At 45.8% G+C, this 17688-nt stretch overlaps 1 protein-coding gene across 1 annotated transcript in view; it reads right to left on the bottom strand.

Annotated features, from left to right (window-relative positions):
* The window catches only part of megf6b (multiple EGF-like-domains 6b), a 129187-nt gene that overhangs the window by 9876 nt on the left and 101623 nt on the right, over nt 1-17688 (bottom strand). The window contains 8 exon segments of the mRNA XM_084316030.1: nt 4719-4847; nt 4970-5098; nt 5712-5840; nt 6216-6347; nt 9457-9585; nt 10875-11003; nt 11710-11838; nt 13311-13439. Coding sequence (XP_084172156.1) covers nt 4719-4847; nt 4970-5098; nt 5712-5840; nt 6216-6347; nt 9457-9585; nt 10875-11003; nt 11710-11838; nt 13311-13439 — 1035 coding nt within the window.

Below are 17688 nucleotides of genomic sequence, written 5' to 3'. Positions count from 1 at the left end.
ACGTGCCCCACCACAAGGTCCATCACAACGGTAAAGACCGCATAGTATTTAACTGCAGCTACCAGATCGGATCCCAAAATCTGAATAAAGAGTTACTGCCCGGTCCCACACTCGGCCCCTCCCTACTCGGCGTTCTACTCCGCTTCCGCCAGGAAAAGGTGGCCATCAGCGGGGACATTAAAGGAATGTTCCTGCAGGTGAGATTAGTAGAGGCGGACAAGCCCCTGTTACGGTTCCTATGGAGAGAGAAGCCAGGAGATGAGCACCCAGCCATCTACCAATGGGAAGTCCTCCCCTTCGGAACGACGTGCAGCCCCTGCTGTGCGACATTTGCACTACAGAAACATGTAGCAGAGGACCCAGCAGCGGACGAAGAGGTCCGACACAGCGTAAAGAACAGCTTCTACGTAGACAACTGTCTACAAAGCCTTTCAACCCAGGAAGAAGCCGAGGCTCTCCTGATTAAACTCCGCGCCTCATTGATCAAAGGCGGCTTTGATCTCAGGCAGTGGGCCAGCAGCGATCCGCAAGTACTGCGTAGCCTCTCCTCCGAGGACAAGGCAGCCAGCAGCGAGACCTGGATGGCTACAATCCCGGGAGAAGCCCAGGAGATGACCCTGGGATTGGTGTGGCGATTCAAAACAGATTCGCTTCACTACAGACACAAGCCCCTGACTACGGAGCAGGGAAGGCCGGCGGCGGCGCCGACCACCAGACGGAGTGTGTACACAACACTCGCCCGACAATATGACCCGCTAGGATGTATTCTACTGTACACCACCAGGGCAAAAATGATTGTACGAGCATTGTGGGACAAGGACCAGGGCTGGGACGACCCCATTCCCGCACACCTTGCATCCACCTGGAGAGAGTGGGAGATGGAGCTCCACTCACTCCCAGGCGTTAATATGCGCCGAAGCTACTTCCCACCCAAGGTGAGGCCAGAGACATGTAAAATGGACTTACACGTCTTCAGTGACGCCTCAGAGGTTGCATACGGATCAGTAGCCTACTTGCGGGCCCAAGACCAAGGGGGAGAGATCTACACAGCATTTGTCCTCGCCCGCTCGAGAATAGCCCCACGCAAGCAACAATCTATCCCACGTCTAGAGCTCTGCGCAGCCCTAGCCGGAGCGCACCTAGCCACGCTCATCCAACGTGAGCTCACCATACCGGTGTCTAGAACAATCCTGTGGTCAGATTCCACGACGGTACTCGCCTGGATCAAATCGGACTCATGCAAGTACAAAGTCTTCGTGGGAGTCAGAGTCACCGAGATTCAAGACTTAACCGAAGAGTTAACCGGAGAAACAGAGTGGCGCTACGTTGATACAAAACAGAACCCAGCTGACGTCATCACCCGGGGGATGCCCCTGGATGACCTCACCCGTCGCAATGTCTACAGTGACGGCCCCGCATTCCTAAGACTCCCGGAAGGACAGTGGCCCATGCCTATCCCGAGGGAAGCAAGTCCAGAGGAGGTGGAAATTAAGAAGTCTGTGTTCTGTGGATTGAGCACCGTAGCCTCCACCGACCCTAACATAAACGATTGCACGTCCATAGAGAGTGCACAACAAAGAACATTCCTGCGGTACCACCCGGAGTGCAAGTCCCCCGCTGATATGTCAGCGGCTAACTACGAGGAAGCAGAATTGCTTCTACTGCAGCGAGCCCAGAGAGACTCGTTCCCCGATGAATTGGCCTGTCTACAGGGAGGAAAGCCCGTCCCATCCGACAGCAGATTAATTCACCTGGCCCCCGAGAGCGACGCTCACACCCTCATCAGAGTGGGTGGTCGCCTACGCAGAGCCCCCAATCTACCGGATGACATTAAATACCCGATCGTATTGAACAGCCGACACAAGGTCACAGAGCTGATTATAAAGAAATACGATGAGGATGTACATCACGCAGGAGCAGAAAGAGTCTTCGCGGAAATCAGACGTCGTTACTGGATCCTACAAGGAAGAGAGGCGGTACGACGCTTCCAACGAACATGTCTAGACTGCCGCAAGTGGCGCGCGCAGCCCAGCATACCAAGGATGGCTGACCTTCCTCCATGTCGCCTCCGAATCGGTGACAAGCCATTCCACTCAATGGGTATGGACTGCTTTGGCCCGCTGCACATAAAGAAAGGAAGAGGAACCGAGAAGCGGTGGGGTATTGTATTCAAATGCATGACCACCAGAGCGATACACATCGAGCTTCTCCCGACCATGAGCACAGACTCATTCCTTATGGCCTTCCGTAGATTCATATCACGGAAAGGAAGACCGTCTACCCTATTGTCCGATCATGGGACAAACTTCAAAGGCGGCGAAAGAGAGCTGAGAGAGAGCTTCCAAGCTATGGGCCCAGAACTTAAGACCCACCTCGCTCCAGCACAGGTTGATTTCCAATTCAACCCCCCAAACGCACCCCACTTCGGTGGCACTTGGGAACGAGAAGTGCGCTCCATAAAGACAGCCCTGTACGCAGTACTTGGGGCCCAGACTGTGGCGGAAGAAGTCCTAATGACAGTCCTCACGGAGATTGAGGGAGTACTTAACTCGAAGCCCCTCGGATATGTCTCCAGTGATGTGGCGGATATCGACCCAGTTACCCCCAACACACTCCTGATGGGGCGGCTAGATCCCACATTACCCCAGACAATGTACCGGCCTGAAGAAGCGAACGGCCGACGAATGTGGAGGTACAGCCAAGTATTAGCCGACAAGTTTTGGAACAGTTTCCTACTGCACTACCTACCGTCTCTACAGACCCGCCAGAAGTGGGTAAAGGAGAGAGACAATTTGACAGAAGGAACAGTCGTCATGATTATTGATCAATCACTGCCCAGAGCTATGTGGCCGGCCGGCCGCGTAAGCAAAGTGATCACCGGTGCTGACGGCAAGGTCCGAGCAGCTGAAGTGCTCGTCCAGGGTCGCACTTACACCCGTCCCGTGGCAAGGCTCATAGAACTGCCTCGACTCCCAGACACAATCGATGATGACCATGACCCTACAACCCTATGACTTTGTGAAGTTGACTGACCCCTACAGCAAACCCTTATGTGTAAATAGACAACGCGATTAATCTGTCTCCGTTTAACTGATTAGGTCTGGGACCTATTCAGGGGGTGGCTGTTGTGAAGGGCCAGATTAAACCGAATATATATATTTATTTATATATATATATTTAATTGTATTTGTATATTCTCTAATATTCCCTGATATCCCTTGTATATTCCTTGTACAATATGCATTGAATATCCATTCTAGCCTACTGAACATCCCATAATAGTCTCCATTCTACTATTGGTCGAGACCTTGGTGCCAGGCTGCCATACCCCTCAGACCCAGTTCAAACGTACCGCTCGACATGTACGAACAAGTCCTAGTTCCGCGTAGGAATTTGGCTACCGCACCACTAATGGGACTATTTGTTCATAGTGCGTATATATATTGCGCTACTAAAGTAGGACTTTCTTTTCAGTCCAGTTTCTTACCCTCCAATAGAGTCACAGACGTAAAGCCTCCCCGCGATGCCACGTGTGGGAGTAAGGCCAAGTTCGGCCTACCATCGGTATTGAGACATCGTGTATATTAATATTTGAATAGTCATATTTGGCACTATATCGTCGAGTTGGACGTAGTCTATTAAGCTAATAATAGTCTGTTAATATATAGTGCTTCGTGCGGTGAGAATACTACCGTAGTCAGTACCCCATCGTTTCGGGCAGAGAACTGGCTGCTTACCCAGGGTGGTTGACCCTATGTGAAGCTGCACCCGAGGAGCCCCAGAGCCGACGAGCGAGTGGACCTGTATACCGGATTATTCTACCGACGACAGCCCGCCTTCCCAGGCACGGATTATGCTTTGGATACTTTGATTATTCTATGGATAAAGACCCCCGACACTACCGTGTGTTGGAACCCCCCCCCTGGAGAGGACACAAGGTGAGGAGACGCTCTGCAAGACGAGGTCTCTCCACATCTCTCCCCCGTGGACCGGAGAGAGCCGGCCCACAAAGAGTCCACCTGCTTTCATCTGTGGTCCAAGGATCGCCGGCGCATTGAACGGCACTACAGTGGGTTCACCTGGGATACCCTTGGCCGGACGAGGCAGCTGGATTCTACCCCCCCCCCCCCTCCTACTCCTGTCGGCTTACAAGCGACCGGATTAACCCCCTCTAGTGTATCCAGCCTATAATCATTAAAGTATCATTGCTGTTATTCCTTAACTATTCCAGGTCGTATATTTACCACCTGCGCCTTCAGAGATTGGACATTATCTATTGATATACCGACGAATACTCCTTGCCATAAAAGTGCATACTATTTCAATTCATAAATGTAATTAAGTGATTAAGTGCTTATTCTACACACCATCGCTGTGTAGGAAATAAAGACCTGTTTCTAATTCGTACATTTGTGTTGGATCCGTTTCATCTACGTGAGAGTGTTCATGATAATATATTTATGCCGTGTACTGGGTGGCCGAATATTAAGTACAAAGGTAGTGGTAGTAAGTATCATATCTAGTAATACAGTCAGGGAATTGTACCCCTCAGTTACAGTATATATGGATACCACTACCTTCACGCTAGCTTAAAATATGAGCACACTACTGTGCTCTGTGTGTCACTACAGCCTCTGAGCGACTGTCCCCGCCGGCGCTGCCGCAGATCTCAGAGGACTCAGACTGTATTAATGTTAATAAATGTGTGGATATCTCACCTGTGCCACAGTGACTTCCAGTCCAGCCCAGACCACAGGTACAGTTGCCAGACACTGAGTCACAAACGCCTCCATTACTGCAGTTGCAGCGACGGACACAGTTCTCCCCAAACCAGCCTGGAGCACAGCCTGAAGGCACAAGCAGACCCCTGATTAGCAAGACACATGCCACGCTGTGTTGCCAGTTGTGTGAATAAACAACCCCGGCGGTAGGCTTTACTGACGGCACCGGCAGTAGGTCGTGAACTCACCTTGTCCACAGTCCGCTCCTCTACGTCCAGGGCTGCAAACACACCCGCCAGAGACAAGGTCATTCTGACCTCCCTCGCCACACAGGGCCACTCGAGCACAGTCCATCCCATAGCGCCCGGCTGGGCACGCTGTTAACACAAGACACACGGAACACTGTCATTTATCACTAGAACAGCTGGGCCGGTCATATGACTGTTTTAAAAAATGTTGGAATTCAAATAACTTGGAACTAAACTTGGAACCTCTTTGACCTTTCCTAGAAATATGTTATTTAGACATCTGCAATGTTGTCATTTTAAGAAAATGCTGAAAACAAGTTAGATGCTCAGGTCATTTGACCTCTCAGCATTCCAAGGATAGCGCTAGGCCAGCTGTTCTACTGCATGATGTATACCTGCAGTAATGGCGCCCTCTGTTGAAACACTACCGGCCCACTACTAACTTTGTCTACATAGTAATGTATGGGCTTGAAGATACATATATTTCCAGTCTGAAATGTATTGACTGAACCGTGGGTACATCAGGGACTGACAGTATGTGCGAGCTGAACATGAGTTTGACATTATGATGTAATGTAATGATTTCCTAGCCCATGAGTTATGATGGCCTAGGAAAGCTGTTGAAAGCTATCCATCTACAAGTACAACTCAACTCTGGAGTGTAAATAAAAATAAAATAACAGAAGTAGAATATAGATATCTTTATTATTATGTGTTAAAAGGCAGCTTGAGGTGAACTCACTGATAGTGCAGTTTGGTCCTATGAACCCTGCTGGACATTCACAGGTGCCAGTGGTGGGGATGCAGGTCCCACCATTCTGACACTGGCACTGGCGGTCACAGTTGGGTCCGTAACGTCCCGCCACACACTCTGGAACAATCGGAGCACACAGCGGGTGGTTACTATTCAAATATCTCACAGAAATTTAAATAGACTGTTCCCTCTATGAGATGTGATATAAACTGCAGACATGTACAGTACAGTAGTGGAAGAAGTAAGATAAGGTATACCTTGATAATGGTAAATAGTACTCTGGTATAAGTAAAAGTCCTCCATTCAATAATTATTGTTAAGTAAGGTAACTCATAACTGATGGGTTGAGATAAAGGTAATGGAATAAAAAGCGCAATATTTCCTTTTAATTGCAGTAAAAGTACAACATTTACAAGTAAACTACAAATACCTCAAAGTTTTACTTTGTTATACTTGTACACACATGGGGGGTAAATATTATTCAAGACATACTCTGGTCACACTTAGAGCCGCGGAAGCCCGGGGCGCAGTAACACGAGCCTGCCACCGGGTGGCAGAGCTGGTTGGTCTGGGAGCACTGGCACACCTGGTTACAGTTCAGTCCATATGTCCCTGGCAGACAGGCTGGTGGAGAGAGAGGAGAGGAGACTGGGTTAGGAAAAACACACCAGCTAAGACCCGCTAAGTAAATCCAAGACAGAGTAAAACCATAAATACAAGACAGAGTAAGACTGTAAATACAAGACAGAGTAAGACCGTAAATACAAGACAGAGTAAGACTGTAAATACAAGACAGAGTAAGACCGTAAATACAAGACAGAGTAAGACCGTAAATACAAGACAGAGTAAGATCATAAATACAAGACAGAGTAAGATCATAAATACAAGACAGAGTAAGACCGTAAATACAAGACAGAGTAAGACTGTAAAATTAAATACAAGACAGAGTAAGACCGTAAATACAAGACAGAGTAAGATCATAAATACAAGACAGAGTAAAACTGTAAATACAAGACAGAGTAAGACCGTAAATACAAGGCAGAGTAAGACTGTAAATACAAGACAGAGTAAGACTGTAAAATTAAATACAAGACAGAGTAAGACCGTAAATACAAGACAGAGTAAGATCATAAATACAAGACAGAGTAAGACTGTAAAATTAAATACAAGACAGAGTAAGACTGTAAAATTAAATACAAGACAGAGTAAGACCGTAAATACAAGACAGAGTAAGACCGTAAAATTAAATACAAGACAGAGTAAGACCGTAAAATTAAATACAAGACAGAGTAAGGGCCTGTGTCGACCGGGGACATTTTATGAGTTGTCAGCTCCTTTCTGTCATTAATTTCTATGCTACAGACGCGACAGGCGCGCTCCTTTTCCCAGCGCCGCGCGTTTTAGCGCTCTCGGCGGCTGGCGTTTTTGGGCGGAGCGCTCCCAGCACCTAAAGTTGAAACTAGTTCAACTTTTGGAGAGGAGCGCGCTCATCAAGGTAACTTTTTTCGACCGACCAAACAACATCGAGCAAGTGGCAGAGCCGCGGCAGTCGCGAGACTCAGGAAAATGCTCTGAGCTTCTTTTTTTTTTGCTTTTCAAAGCGGTCCGTCTTGGAAAAAAACGTCCCTGGTGGACACAAAGCCTAACACCATAAATACAAGACAGAGTAAGATCATAAATACAAGACAGAGTAAGATCATAAATACAAGACAGAATAAGATCATAAATACAAGACAGAGTAAGATCATAAATACAAGACAGAATAAGATCATAAATACAAGACAGAGTAAGATCATAAATACAAGACAGAGTAAGATCAGAAATACAAGACAGAGTAAGATCAGAAATACAAGACAGAGTAAGATCAGAAATACAAGACAGAGTAAGATCAGAAATACAAGACAGATCATACATATAAGACAGAGTAAGATCATAAATATAAGACAGAGTAAGATCATAAATACAAGACAGAGTAAGATCAGAAATACAAGACAGATCATACATATAAGACAGAGTAAGATCATAAATACAAGACAGAGTAAGATCATAAATACAAGACAGAGTAAGATCATAAATACAAGACAGATCATACATATAAGACAGAGTAAGATCATAAATACAAGACAGAGTAAGATCATAAATACAAGACAGAGTAAGATCATAAATACAAGACAGAACAAGACAGAGTAAGATCATAAATACAAGACAGAACAAGACAGAGTAAGATCATGAATACAGGATTTCAAAAAAAAAATCAAAGAACCAGTCAGGTTTCAGAAAGAAGCACAGCACGATCACTGCTACTCTTAAAGTAGTCAATGATGTCATTGAATCACTGGATTCCAATAAATACTGTGCAGCTCTGTTCCTATCTTATCCAAAGCCTTTGATACGATTGACCATGCCATTTTATCGAAGTGTCTACATAAAACTGGTTTATCTAGACAGGCTGTAGAGTAGATCGCAGTGTGTACAGTCTGCTGGTTTATCATCCTCTTTCCACAAGGTGTACCACAAGGTTCCGTACTGGGACCTCTACTGTTCTCCATATATGTTAATGATCTTTGTATCAACCTGTCTAATGCTGTTTACCATTTCTATGCTGATGACACAGTAATTTATTGCTCATCTCCCAGTGTTGTGCAAACGATGGAGTTCTTGCAATCTGCCTTTGACATTGTTCAGTCACATCTTATACTGGCAAATCAAAGTTTATGCTCTTCTCAAATGGGAAGAGACTCCCAGCTGATCTTCCCACACTTGTTACTGCTGGAGGGACTGACATCGAAAGGGTTGCTTCCTACAAATATCTAGGCATTACAGTGGACGAGAACCTTACTGTACATTACAGTGGACGAGAACCGTACGTTTAAATCTCATTACAGTGGACGAGAACCGTACGTTTAAATCTCACATAGATAAACTTGTGTCGAAGCTGAAGCTTAAACTCGGCTTCTTTTTCAGAAACAGGTCCTGTTTTTCACTTAAAGTGAGAAGTCACCTGATCTCGACCACCTTCTTACCACTACTCGATTATGGTGACTTACTTTACATGTATGCACCTGATCAGTACCTTAGAAAGCTGGATACTGTGTACCATTCTGCCTTACGCTTTGTCACGGGATGTGGAAATCGAGTGCACCATTGCACCCTATATGCCATTGCAAGTTACCCATCTCTACAAATACGGCGGTTTTCTAGATGGCTCTCTCTTGTGCACAAAGCTCTGCTTAAACTGATTCCCTCGTTTGTGTGCTTTTGTGCACGAAGCAATACAAGTATGCCCTTCGTTCTCAAGCTGCTCTAACACTGGATGTTCCCCATATGAGAACTGAATTGGGAAAAAGGGCTTTTAAATATGCTGCTCCTTCATCCTGGAACAAGATACAGGAGGACCTAAAATTAGCAGGACTGGTCACCCTTGGAGAATTCAAAGCCATTTTAAAATCCTACGAACTCAGTTCCCTCGGACAGTGCAACTGTGTTTGATAACTTGCCTGAAATTGGAGCTTGCTGTGAATGTTTTATCTGTATTTTATTGTGATGTTCTTTTTTATGTTGAAACTTTCTGCTGCCTTGCTTGGCCAGATCGCTCTTGAAAAAGAGATTTTAATCTCAATGATGCTTATCTGGTTAAATAAAGGATTTGATTGATTGATTGAAGACAGTAAGATCATAAATACAAAACAGAGACAGTAAATCCAAGACAGAACGTTCCGGCGGCGGCACTCACTCTGTTCACAGCCGTTACCGGTGAATCCTGGTGGACAGCCACACTCCCCAGAGACGTGGTGACACGAGGTGCCCTGGCGGCAGCTGCAGCGCTGCATACAGCCTCTCCCATATGCACCAGGCAGACAGGCTGGAGGGAGAGAGAGTATGGAAGGGAAATAATCAAGTAACAATGAACCCTTGCAACAAAGACACCATGTGTACACATTTTTAAATGCTAGGTCCAAGAAAGACATGATGAGACAAACTCATCAGCGACCGGCGTTGTCATGTAGCAGACTCACAATGCATGACTCATCTGCAGGTTTCAGTCCTGTTCTCATGCTCACTTTGGCAGAAGTTTGTGTACAGAATGTAAAGTAAAGGTGAGAGAATACGGCCCTGGGCTGAACTAGTAGAAGAACATGATGAATATAGAGTAAAGGTGAGAGAAGACGGCCCTGGGCTGAACTAGTAGCAGAACATGATGAATATACAGTAAAGGTTAGGGAAGAAATCTAGCTGGAGCTGGACTCTAGCGGTGGTGGCGGAGAGGAGGAGCCTTGCTAAGCTCCATGCCAGATCAGGGACAACCCCTCCCACCCACTATACACAGATTTGGCTGACAGGAGGAGCACGTTCAGTGCTAGACTAACACTCCCAAGATGTAGCACTGAACGGCACAGGAAGTCCTTCATTCCGACAGCCATCAGACTTTACAACGCATCACTGTGCCTCACTGCATCACTGAGCACAGGGTGACAGTTACCATCTTCCTGGACTTTTACTTTTAAAACAACATTGTTCAATATTACACTTACTGTAGACTTCTGTATATTTTTACTGTATATTTTATATTAGAATGTATATACATAACATAGGAAATGTGAATCCCGGACCGTATTTTATTATTATTATTTTATTCTTAGGCTTATTTTATTCTTTAATCTTAGGCAATTTTTTGTAGTGCCAAATTTCCCTCCGGATGATTAAAGTATTTCTATTCTATTCTAAGAACTAGTCGAAGAACATCATGAATATACAGTAAAGGTGAGAGAAGACGGCCCTGGGCTGAACCATAAATAGCATAGATAAATACCAATCTAGCATGGGTTTTATTCCCCGCTAGTTATGTTTAAACAAAAGGTTAAGTAGGGTGACTGTAGCAATAGCATCCTCAACTCCTCTGTGTGCCCTGTAGGCAGATTGCATAGGGTCAAGTGCATGCTGTTTCTGATTGAAAATACAACCATGACAACAACAACATCAACCTCCACCAGGGGGCGACAGAGGTAATATCAGTCTAAAATGGTGGTGGTGGTGGTGGTGGTGGTAAAGGAGGTAAAGGAGGCAATTTCCACCCTACATTGTGGGGAGCGCTTTCAGTGTCTAGAAAAGCACTATATAAATGTAATGAATTATGATCATACAGGCCGGTACCTTTGCCACAGAACCTCCCCCTCCAGCCCGGTGGACACTGGCAATCTCCAGTGATGTGGTGACACAGTGCTCCATGTTCACAGTGACAGCTCTCCTCACAGCCTGCTCCAAACAGGCCCGGCGCACATGCTGTGGAGAGGAGAGAGGAGAGGAGATAGAGGAGAGGAGAGAAGAGAGAAGAGAGGAGAGAGGAGAGAAGAGAGAAGAGATGAGAGAAGAGCGAAGAGGAGAGGGGAGGAGAGAGGAGAGATGAGAGGAGAGGAGAGAGGAGAGGAGAGATGAGAGAAGAGAGAGGATAGATGAGAGGAGAGGAGAGGGGATAGAGAGGAGAGGGGATAGAGAGGAGAGGAGAGAGGAGAGGATAGATGAGAGGAGAGGAGAGGAAAGAGGAGAGGAGAGGAGAGAGGTGGGCAATCTCTAGTTGAGTACCACAGACGAAGAACCATAACTCTGTTTCACATTTTCAGAGGAACAATGTTTTCAAACTTAATTATCTAAAGACTATCTTACACACTAAAGAGTGTTGTGTCCATTCATAGTTAAATACAGTAGAGGTTGAGTACTTTCTGGTGATATATTATGTTCACACTCCCAAGTGATTTGGATTGATTTTTCAACTGCAAATGCATGGGCTGTTCAAATGTCAAAACGGACTTATAGGAATCTTCAGTGCGAGGGTTCAATTCATAATATGATAAAACGTTTGGGTCAATGTGAGTCAGGTTGGATTCACCCTCCACCACATCCCTGGTTTTTAGATAATAGTTCACTACTTTCTATGTTGTACAGAAAACCCGTCTGTACGTCCCCCCCCCTCCCGGCCCGTGGTCCTCACCTCTCTGACAGCGCTCCCCCATCCAGCCGGAGCCACAGCGGCACTGTCCCGTCAGTCTGTCACACTGCCCTCCATTCTCACACACACACTGCTGCTGGCAGTCCGCTCCGAACCGGCCTGCTGCACACTCTGTGTAAACACACACACACCATCAGAACACACACACACCTATATACATGAGAGGAGACAGAAGAACCATGACATCTTCACACTGGAGAAAGGAAACGCTTCGCTACAGGGGAAACTTTCCCTCTTGTATTTCTGCTGAGGACAGCGGTATCCTCTCCAACGGCTCGCGGTCAGACCGAGGAAAGAGTTGGCATCGCCCCGCGGCGGTGGTAGACTAGCCGCAGAGGAGTGGAGGGAGTACAGAGAGCTCCAGCGGCAGGATTAGAGGTTTCCTGTGCCGGAGGAGGCGGGTTGGGTCGGGGGTTTGGCACGGTCAGGCCTGGCTCACCCAGGGAGACTTGGAAACAGGCTCGGTGGGAGGATAGGGTATGATGCAGAGAACAGAGGGAGACCCAGAGTGCTGCTGCTGTGGGGTCAACAGTATTTACAGGAGCAGCAGACCCGCGTATGGTGGTAGCACACACACACACACGCGCACGCACACACACACGCACGCACACACACGCGCACGCACACACACACGCGCGCACGCACGCACACACACACACACACACACACACACACACACACACACACACACACACACACACACACACACACACACACACACACACACACACACACACACACACACACACACACACACACACACACACACACACACACACACACACACACACACACACACACACACACACACACACACACACACACACAGCCAGGGAATAACACAACTCTGGGCAAAAACAAATGAGCTAAGGGAGCAAATTAGGACTGAGACGAATGTATTTCCTGGACACAGTAAAAACTGTACTGAACGCTTACTTGCATTTCAGGTAATGTTATTCTTCTGTATTCCTGCCCAGACTAGTCATTAAGCCAAAGTCATTACGGTTTTCCAATCACAACATTTCTGGTGGTCTCTTGTGAGGCTAGAGACCTAATACAGTAGGTTTTATGAATAGATGATCCACTGAACATGATGTCATTTGGTGGTTATAATTAGAAAGGGTTCACTATGAATGGGGTTAGATGCAACAAGTGATTGCATCTGTGACAATCTCACTGGACCTAGTTCACAGGCTGTGCTCATCCATCCATTGGACCTACCTAGTTCACAGGCTGTGCCCTGGACCTACCTAGTTCACAAGGAACGCTTTCAGTTTGGCCGACATTGAGTTGAATGGGATCACCATCTCACCATCATTTAAACAGATTATTACCTCGGATGACAGAATAGTCCACAATTTGTGGCTTTGTTAACTAGCTAACGTTTAATATCTTGGTTGATGTATATTTCCTCAGAATTTTAATACAGGCTTCAATAGAACTGGCACCAAAGTCTGGCACCAAGCAGAGCATAGAGCGCTGGTGTTCTGACGTGATGACCCTTCCTTCTTTTATAGTTTCCTTGCTAGTTCACAGGCTGTGCCCTGGACCTACCTAGTTCACAGGCTGTGCCCTGGACCTACCTAGTTCACAGGCTGTGCCCATCCATCCAGTGGCGCATGTGCACTTTCCATCAGTTCTGTTACAGGTGGCTCCGTTCTGACACAGGCAGCGCTGGCGACAGTCTGCTCCATAAAACCCTGAGGGGCATTCTGGGGAAAAGATCAAATTAAAATGAAAAGATCAAAACGGTGTGATTCCACATGTCATTGTTCTCACCAAAGAGGTCTAATGTATAAGGCTGAGACGATATGCCTTTTGGAAGAATCGATAAATCGGGACAACATTTTTATTAGTATTAAAAAAGAAAAGAAAAACACTTTCTTTTTGTATTATTATTATTATTATTATTTAAACAACAAATTTATGTTTATTTTGCAGCAATTCTTTGTCGTTGCCGCCATATTTAATGTTGCATATTTCCCCATTCAAAACTACCACAGTGATCCTTCTCATTTTATAGTCGGTAGTCTCTGGATGTGATGGAGGAGTGCACTGCATATTGAATGCACAGTGCAGAGTTGCAATTCAACTGAATTTACATTAAATGGGGATGTTTTAACTAAAACATGCCACAAGACCTAGGGGCGGGATCCACAAAGAATGGATTGCACGGTGCTAGTTGCACCCTACTTACAATTCATTATGAATTGAAAATGGGGGACCATGGTGTAAACAAGACGAAAGTCTTTCTCTGGTCTGCATCCCCTTAAAGGAAAACTCCAACATTTTGGGAAATTAGCTTATTTGCCATCTACCCTGGAGTTAGACAAGAAGATACATACCTTTTTCTTCTCTGTGCATGCAGTAGGAGTAGGACGACGCCTGTTAGCCTAGCTTAGCGTCAGTCACTGGAAGTAGGTTCCTCCGTTAGCCTATTTCCCAACACTGAGCATGGGCGGGCAGGTACTTGTCGCAAGCAGAGAGCGCGCGCGCATGTGTGTGTAAACAGCACGCAGCCCCGTATGGGAGAGGAGAGGAGAGTAGGAGAGAACGACAACAGCACAGAGCGTGCATGTGTGCATGAGCGGCTCGAGTGGCGTGTGTGTGTGTGTGTTTGTGTGTGTAAACATGGAATGGAGGCAGAGAGCAGAGGAGAGATAGGAGAGGACGGCAAACAAGACCTAGGCCAGGGGTCGGCAACCTGCGGCTCCGGAGCCGCATGCAGCTCTTTAGCCAATCAGCTGCGGCTCCCTGATCTCCTTTTGGAGATCGATGTCATACTGTGACACTGAAATGAAAAAACATTTCATCAACTAAAATATTTAGTCAACAAAAATATTTCATCAACTAAAATATACAGTACGTCACAGTCACACCCCGCGCCTCTCCCTGCCGTCTGCAAGTGGCTAATCTTGCGTTTCCGACCCCCCAGTAAGCTAACCATGGATAAATCCAAAAAAAGGAAAGTCTGAGGAAAATAGAGGGTTTAATTCAGCATGGACAGATTTATTTGCTTTCACAATGCCTGATATGTGGTGCGAAATTTGCGAACAACGAAAAATTTACTTTTTATTTGATAGATTTTCTACAAATAAGGGAAGGACTCAAATAGAGCTGCATAGTTCAGGGTTTTATTTAAAAGTACCGTACTTTTCGCACTATAAGCCGCACCTGAATATAAGCCGCAGCAGCTAAATTGAATGATGTGTACATATATAAGCCGCACTGGACTATAAGCCGCAGGTGTTTTAATGTTTAATTACCATATGTAAGGGTTCGTGCACAGAGGGGATTGTCGGGAAAGAGATGGCTGTTTGAGGAAGCTCCCATTTATTAACATTTTTGTTTAAACAGGAACGATAGCCAGTTAGCCAGCACCGGGTACAGTAGGTGGGATCATCCCTATGTTCCCCGGGTCCTATGTTCCCCGCTTGATTGATTAATAGATTGAACATTTTATAAATTCTATAAAATGTAGCCAGTTAGCAGCTCCGGGTACAGTAGGTAGCAACGTTAGCTCTCATAACGTTAGCCAGTTAGCAGCTCCGGGTACAGTAGGTAGCAACGTTAGCTCTCATAACGATAGAGCCAGTTAGCAGCTCCGGGTACAGTAGGTAGCAACGTTAGCTCTCATAACGATAGAGCCAGTTAGCAGCTCCGGGTACAGTAGGTAGCAACGTTAGCTCTCATAACGTTAGCCAGTTAGCAGCTCCGGGTATAGTAGGTAGCAACGTTAGCTCTCATAACGTTAGCCAGTTAGCAGCTCCGGGTATAGTAGGTAGCAACGTTAGCTCTCATAACGTTAGCCAGTTAGCAGCTCCGGGTATAGTAGGTAGCAACGTTAGCTCTCATAACGTTAGCCAGTTAGCAGCTCCGGGTATAGTAAATAGCAACGTTAGCTCTCATAACGTTAGCCAGTTAGCAGCTCCCAGTTTGCAGCTCCAGGTACAGTAGGTAGCAACGTTAGCTCTCATAATTGTGATGATTGTGGACTTCAGGAGGTCGGGGGTCAAGGACTACAGCCCCCTCAGCATCGACGGGGCACCGGTTGAGAGAGTCAACAGCTTTAAGTACCTCGGAGCCTACATATCCGAGGACTTGACATGGACCACACACATTGACAGTGTTGTGAAGAAGGCACGACAACGCCTCTACTTCCTCAGGCGCCTAAGGAAGTTCCAAGTCAGTCAGAAGATCCTTAAGAACTTCTACTCATGTACAATAGAGAGCATCTTGACCGGCAACATCACCTCCTGGTTTGGGAATAGCACTGCACAAGACCGAAGCAGACTACAAAGAGTGACACGTTCAGCCGAACGCACAATTGGAGGGGGGCTCCCCACCCTCCAGAACATTTACAACAAGCGTTGCAAGGGCAAGGCTAAGAGAATCATTAAAGACTCCAGTCACCCGAACAACTGCCTCTTTGAACTGCTGCGGTCAGGCAAGCGATACCGGAGTCTCAAGGCGAGCACAGAAAGACTCAGAAGAAGCTTCTATCCCCAGGCCATCAGGCTGCTAAACGAACAATGAACACTACACAACAACAACCACCAAACGCACATAGCACACACATCCACACGCACACACTCACTTTAAACAAACACACTGCAGCACCCACTCCACACACTTTATAGCACACACCCACTTTAAACAAACACACTGTAGCACCCACTCCCCACACTTTATATTTATTGATGAAGGATTGCACTACAACTCGTACACCTTACTGTAAATTGTACCTAAATTGTACCTCATCCCATTTCTGCTTTGCACTATATAGTACTGTACATTAGTACACTGCATAGTATTGTATATTATATGGTAACTCAGAACATTGTACATATGTCTATACCGAACACTGTGACCTCATTTTCTTCTTCTAAATTACATGCTATACTATGTTATTTGATACTATCTTGTCCAGCACAGTCTCTGGAGCGTAACAGTAAGAAGCATTTTGTATGAAAGTATTCTGTACTTCTGTATGACAACTATTAAAGAAACTTGAAACTTGAACGTTAGCCAGTTAGCAGCGCCGGGTACAGTAGGTAGGCAGCATGTTGAAAGAGGAGCCCTGAGCTGCTCATACACTAGACTCTTGCCGTAATGGTTTGTTGACGTGAGGGGGAGGAGGAGGGGCAAGGCGTGCACTGCTGCAGCAGATTTAGGAGTCTGATCTGACGGTCACAGAGCTGAGGGAGCGTGCCCAGTTAGCTGTAAAAATCCATAGATTAGCCGCACCGTTATATAAGCCGCAGGGTCGAAAAATGGGGGGAAAAGCCGCGGCTTATAGTCCGAAAAGTACGGTAGGTCTACACATGGTAGTCTTTTTTCAAAGTGGACTATTTTTTATTTTATAAATGTTCCACAAATAAGGGAAGGACTCAAATATACCTGAATAGTTCAGGGTTTTATTTCAAAGTCGGTCTACAGACACCAGTGTTTTGTCTCCTCTTCTGTGTTTTATTTAAAAATAAGTCTACACAGCCAGTATTTTTTCTCCTCTTCATAAGAGTTTGAGGTTTTCCTTTGTTATAACAAGTAAAAACAGCAATAAAAAGTCAAATATTTTCTTTTTGTTGCTTTATAATTCCATTAATGCAACAAACTGTGCTATAAGTATAAAGTATAATAAATCGCAAATTACTTTGGGTATGCAATTGTCAGGCGTTTTATGCTAAATGTGGGGTATGCTTGGGGATAACTATATATAAAATGTTATACACTGTGTTATCTTCATTTTAAGGGTAAATTGGTTTTGCGGCTCCAGAGGAATTAAGTTTTGTGGGAGAGGGAAAAAATTGCTCTTTTGATACTAAAGGTTGCTGACCCCTGACCTAGGCTAACGGAGGAACCTACTTCCAGTGACTGACGCTAAGCTAGGCTAACGGTGCGTGTCTTCCTACTCATACTGCATGCACAGTGAAGAAAAAGGTATGTATCTTCTTGTCTAAC

The sequence above is a fragment of the Notolepis coatsorum genome (assembly GCF_963971535.1).
Source record: "Notolepis coatsorum genome assembly, chromosome: 6".
Classification (NCBI taxonomy): domain Eukaryota; kingdom Metazoa; phylum Chordata; class Actinopteri; order Aulopiformes; family Paralepididae; genus Notolepis; species Notolepis coatsorum.
Note: the sequence above shows the minus strand (reverse complement) of the source record. Positions and strands in the feature narration are given on the sequence as shown.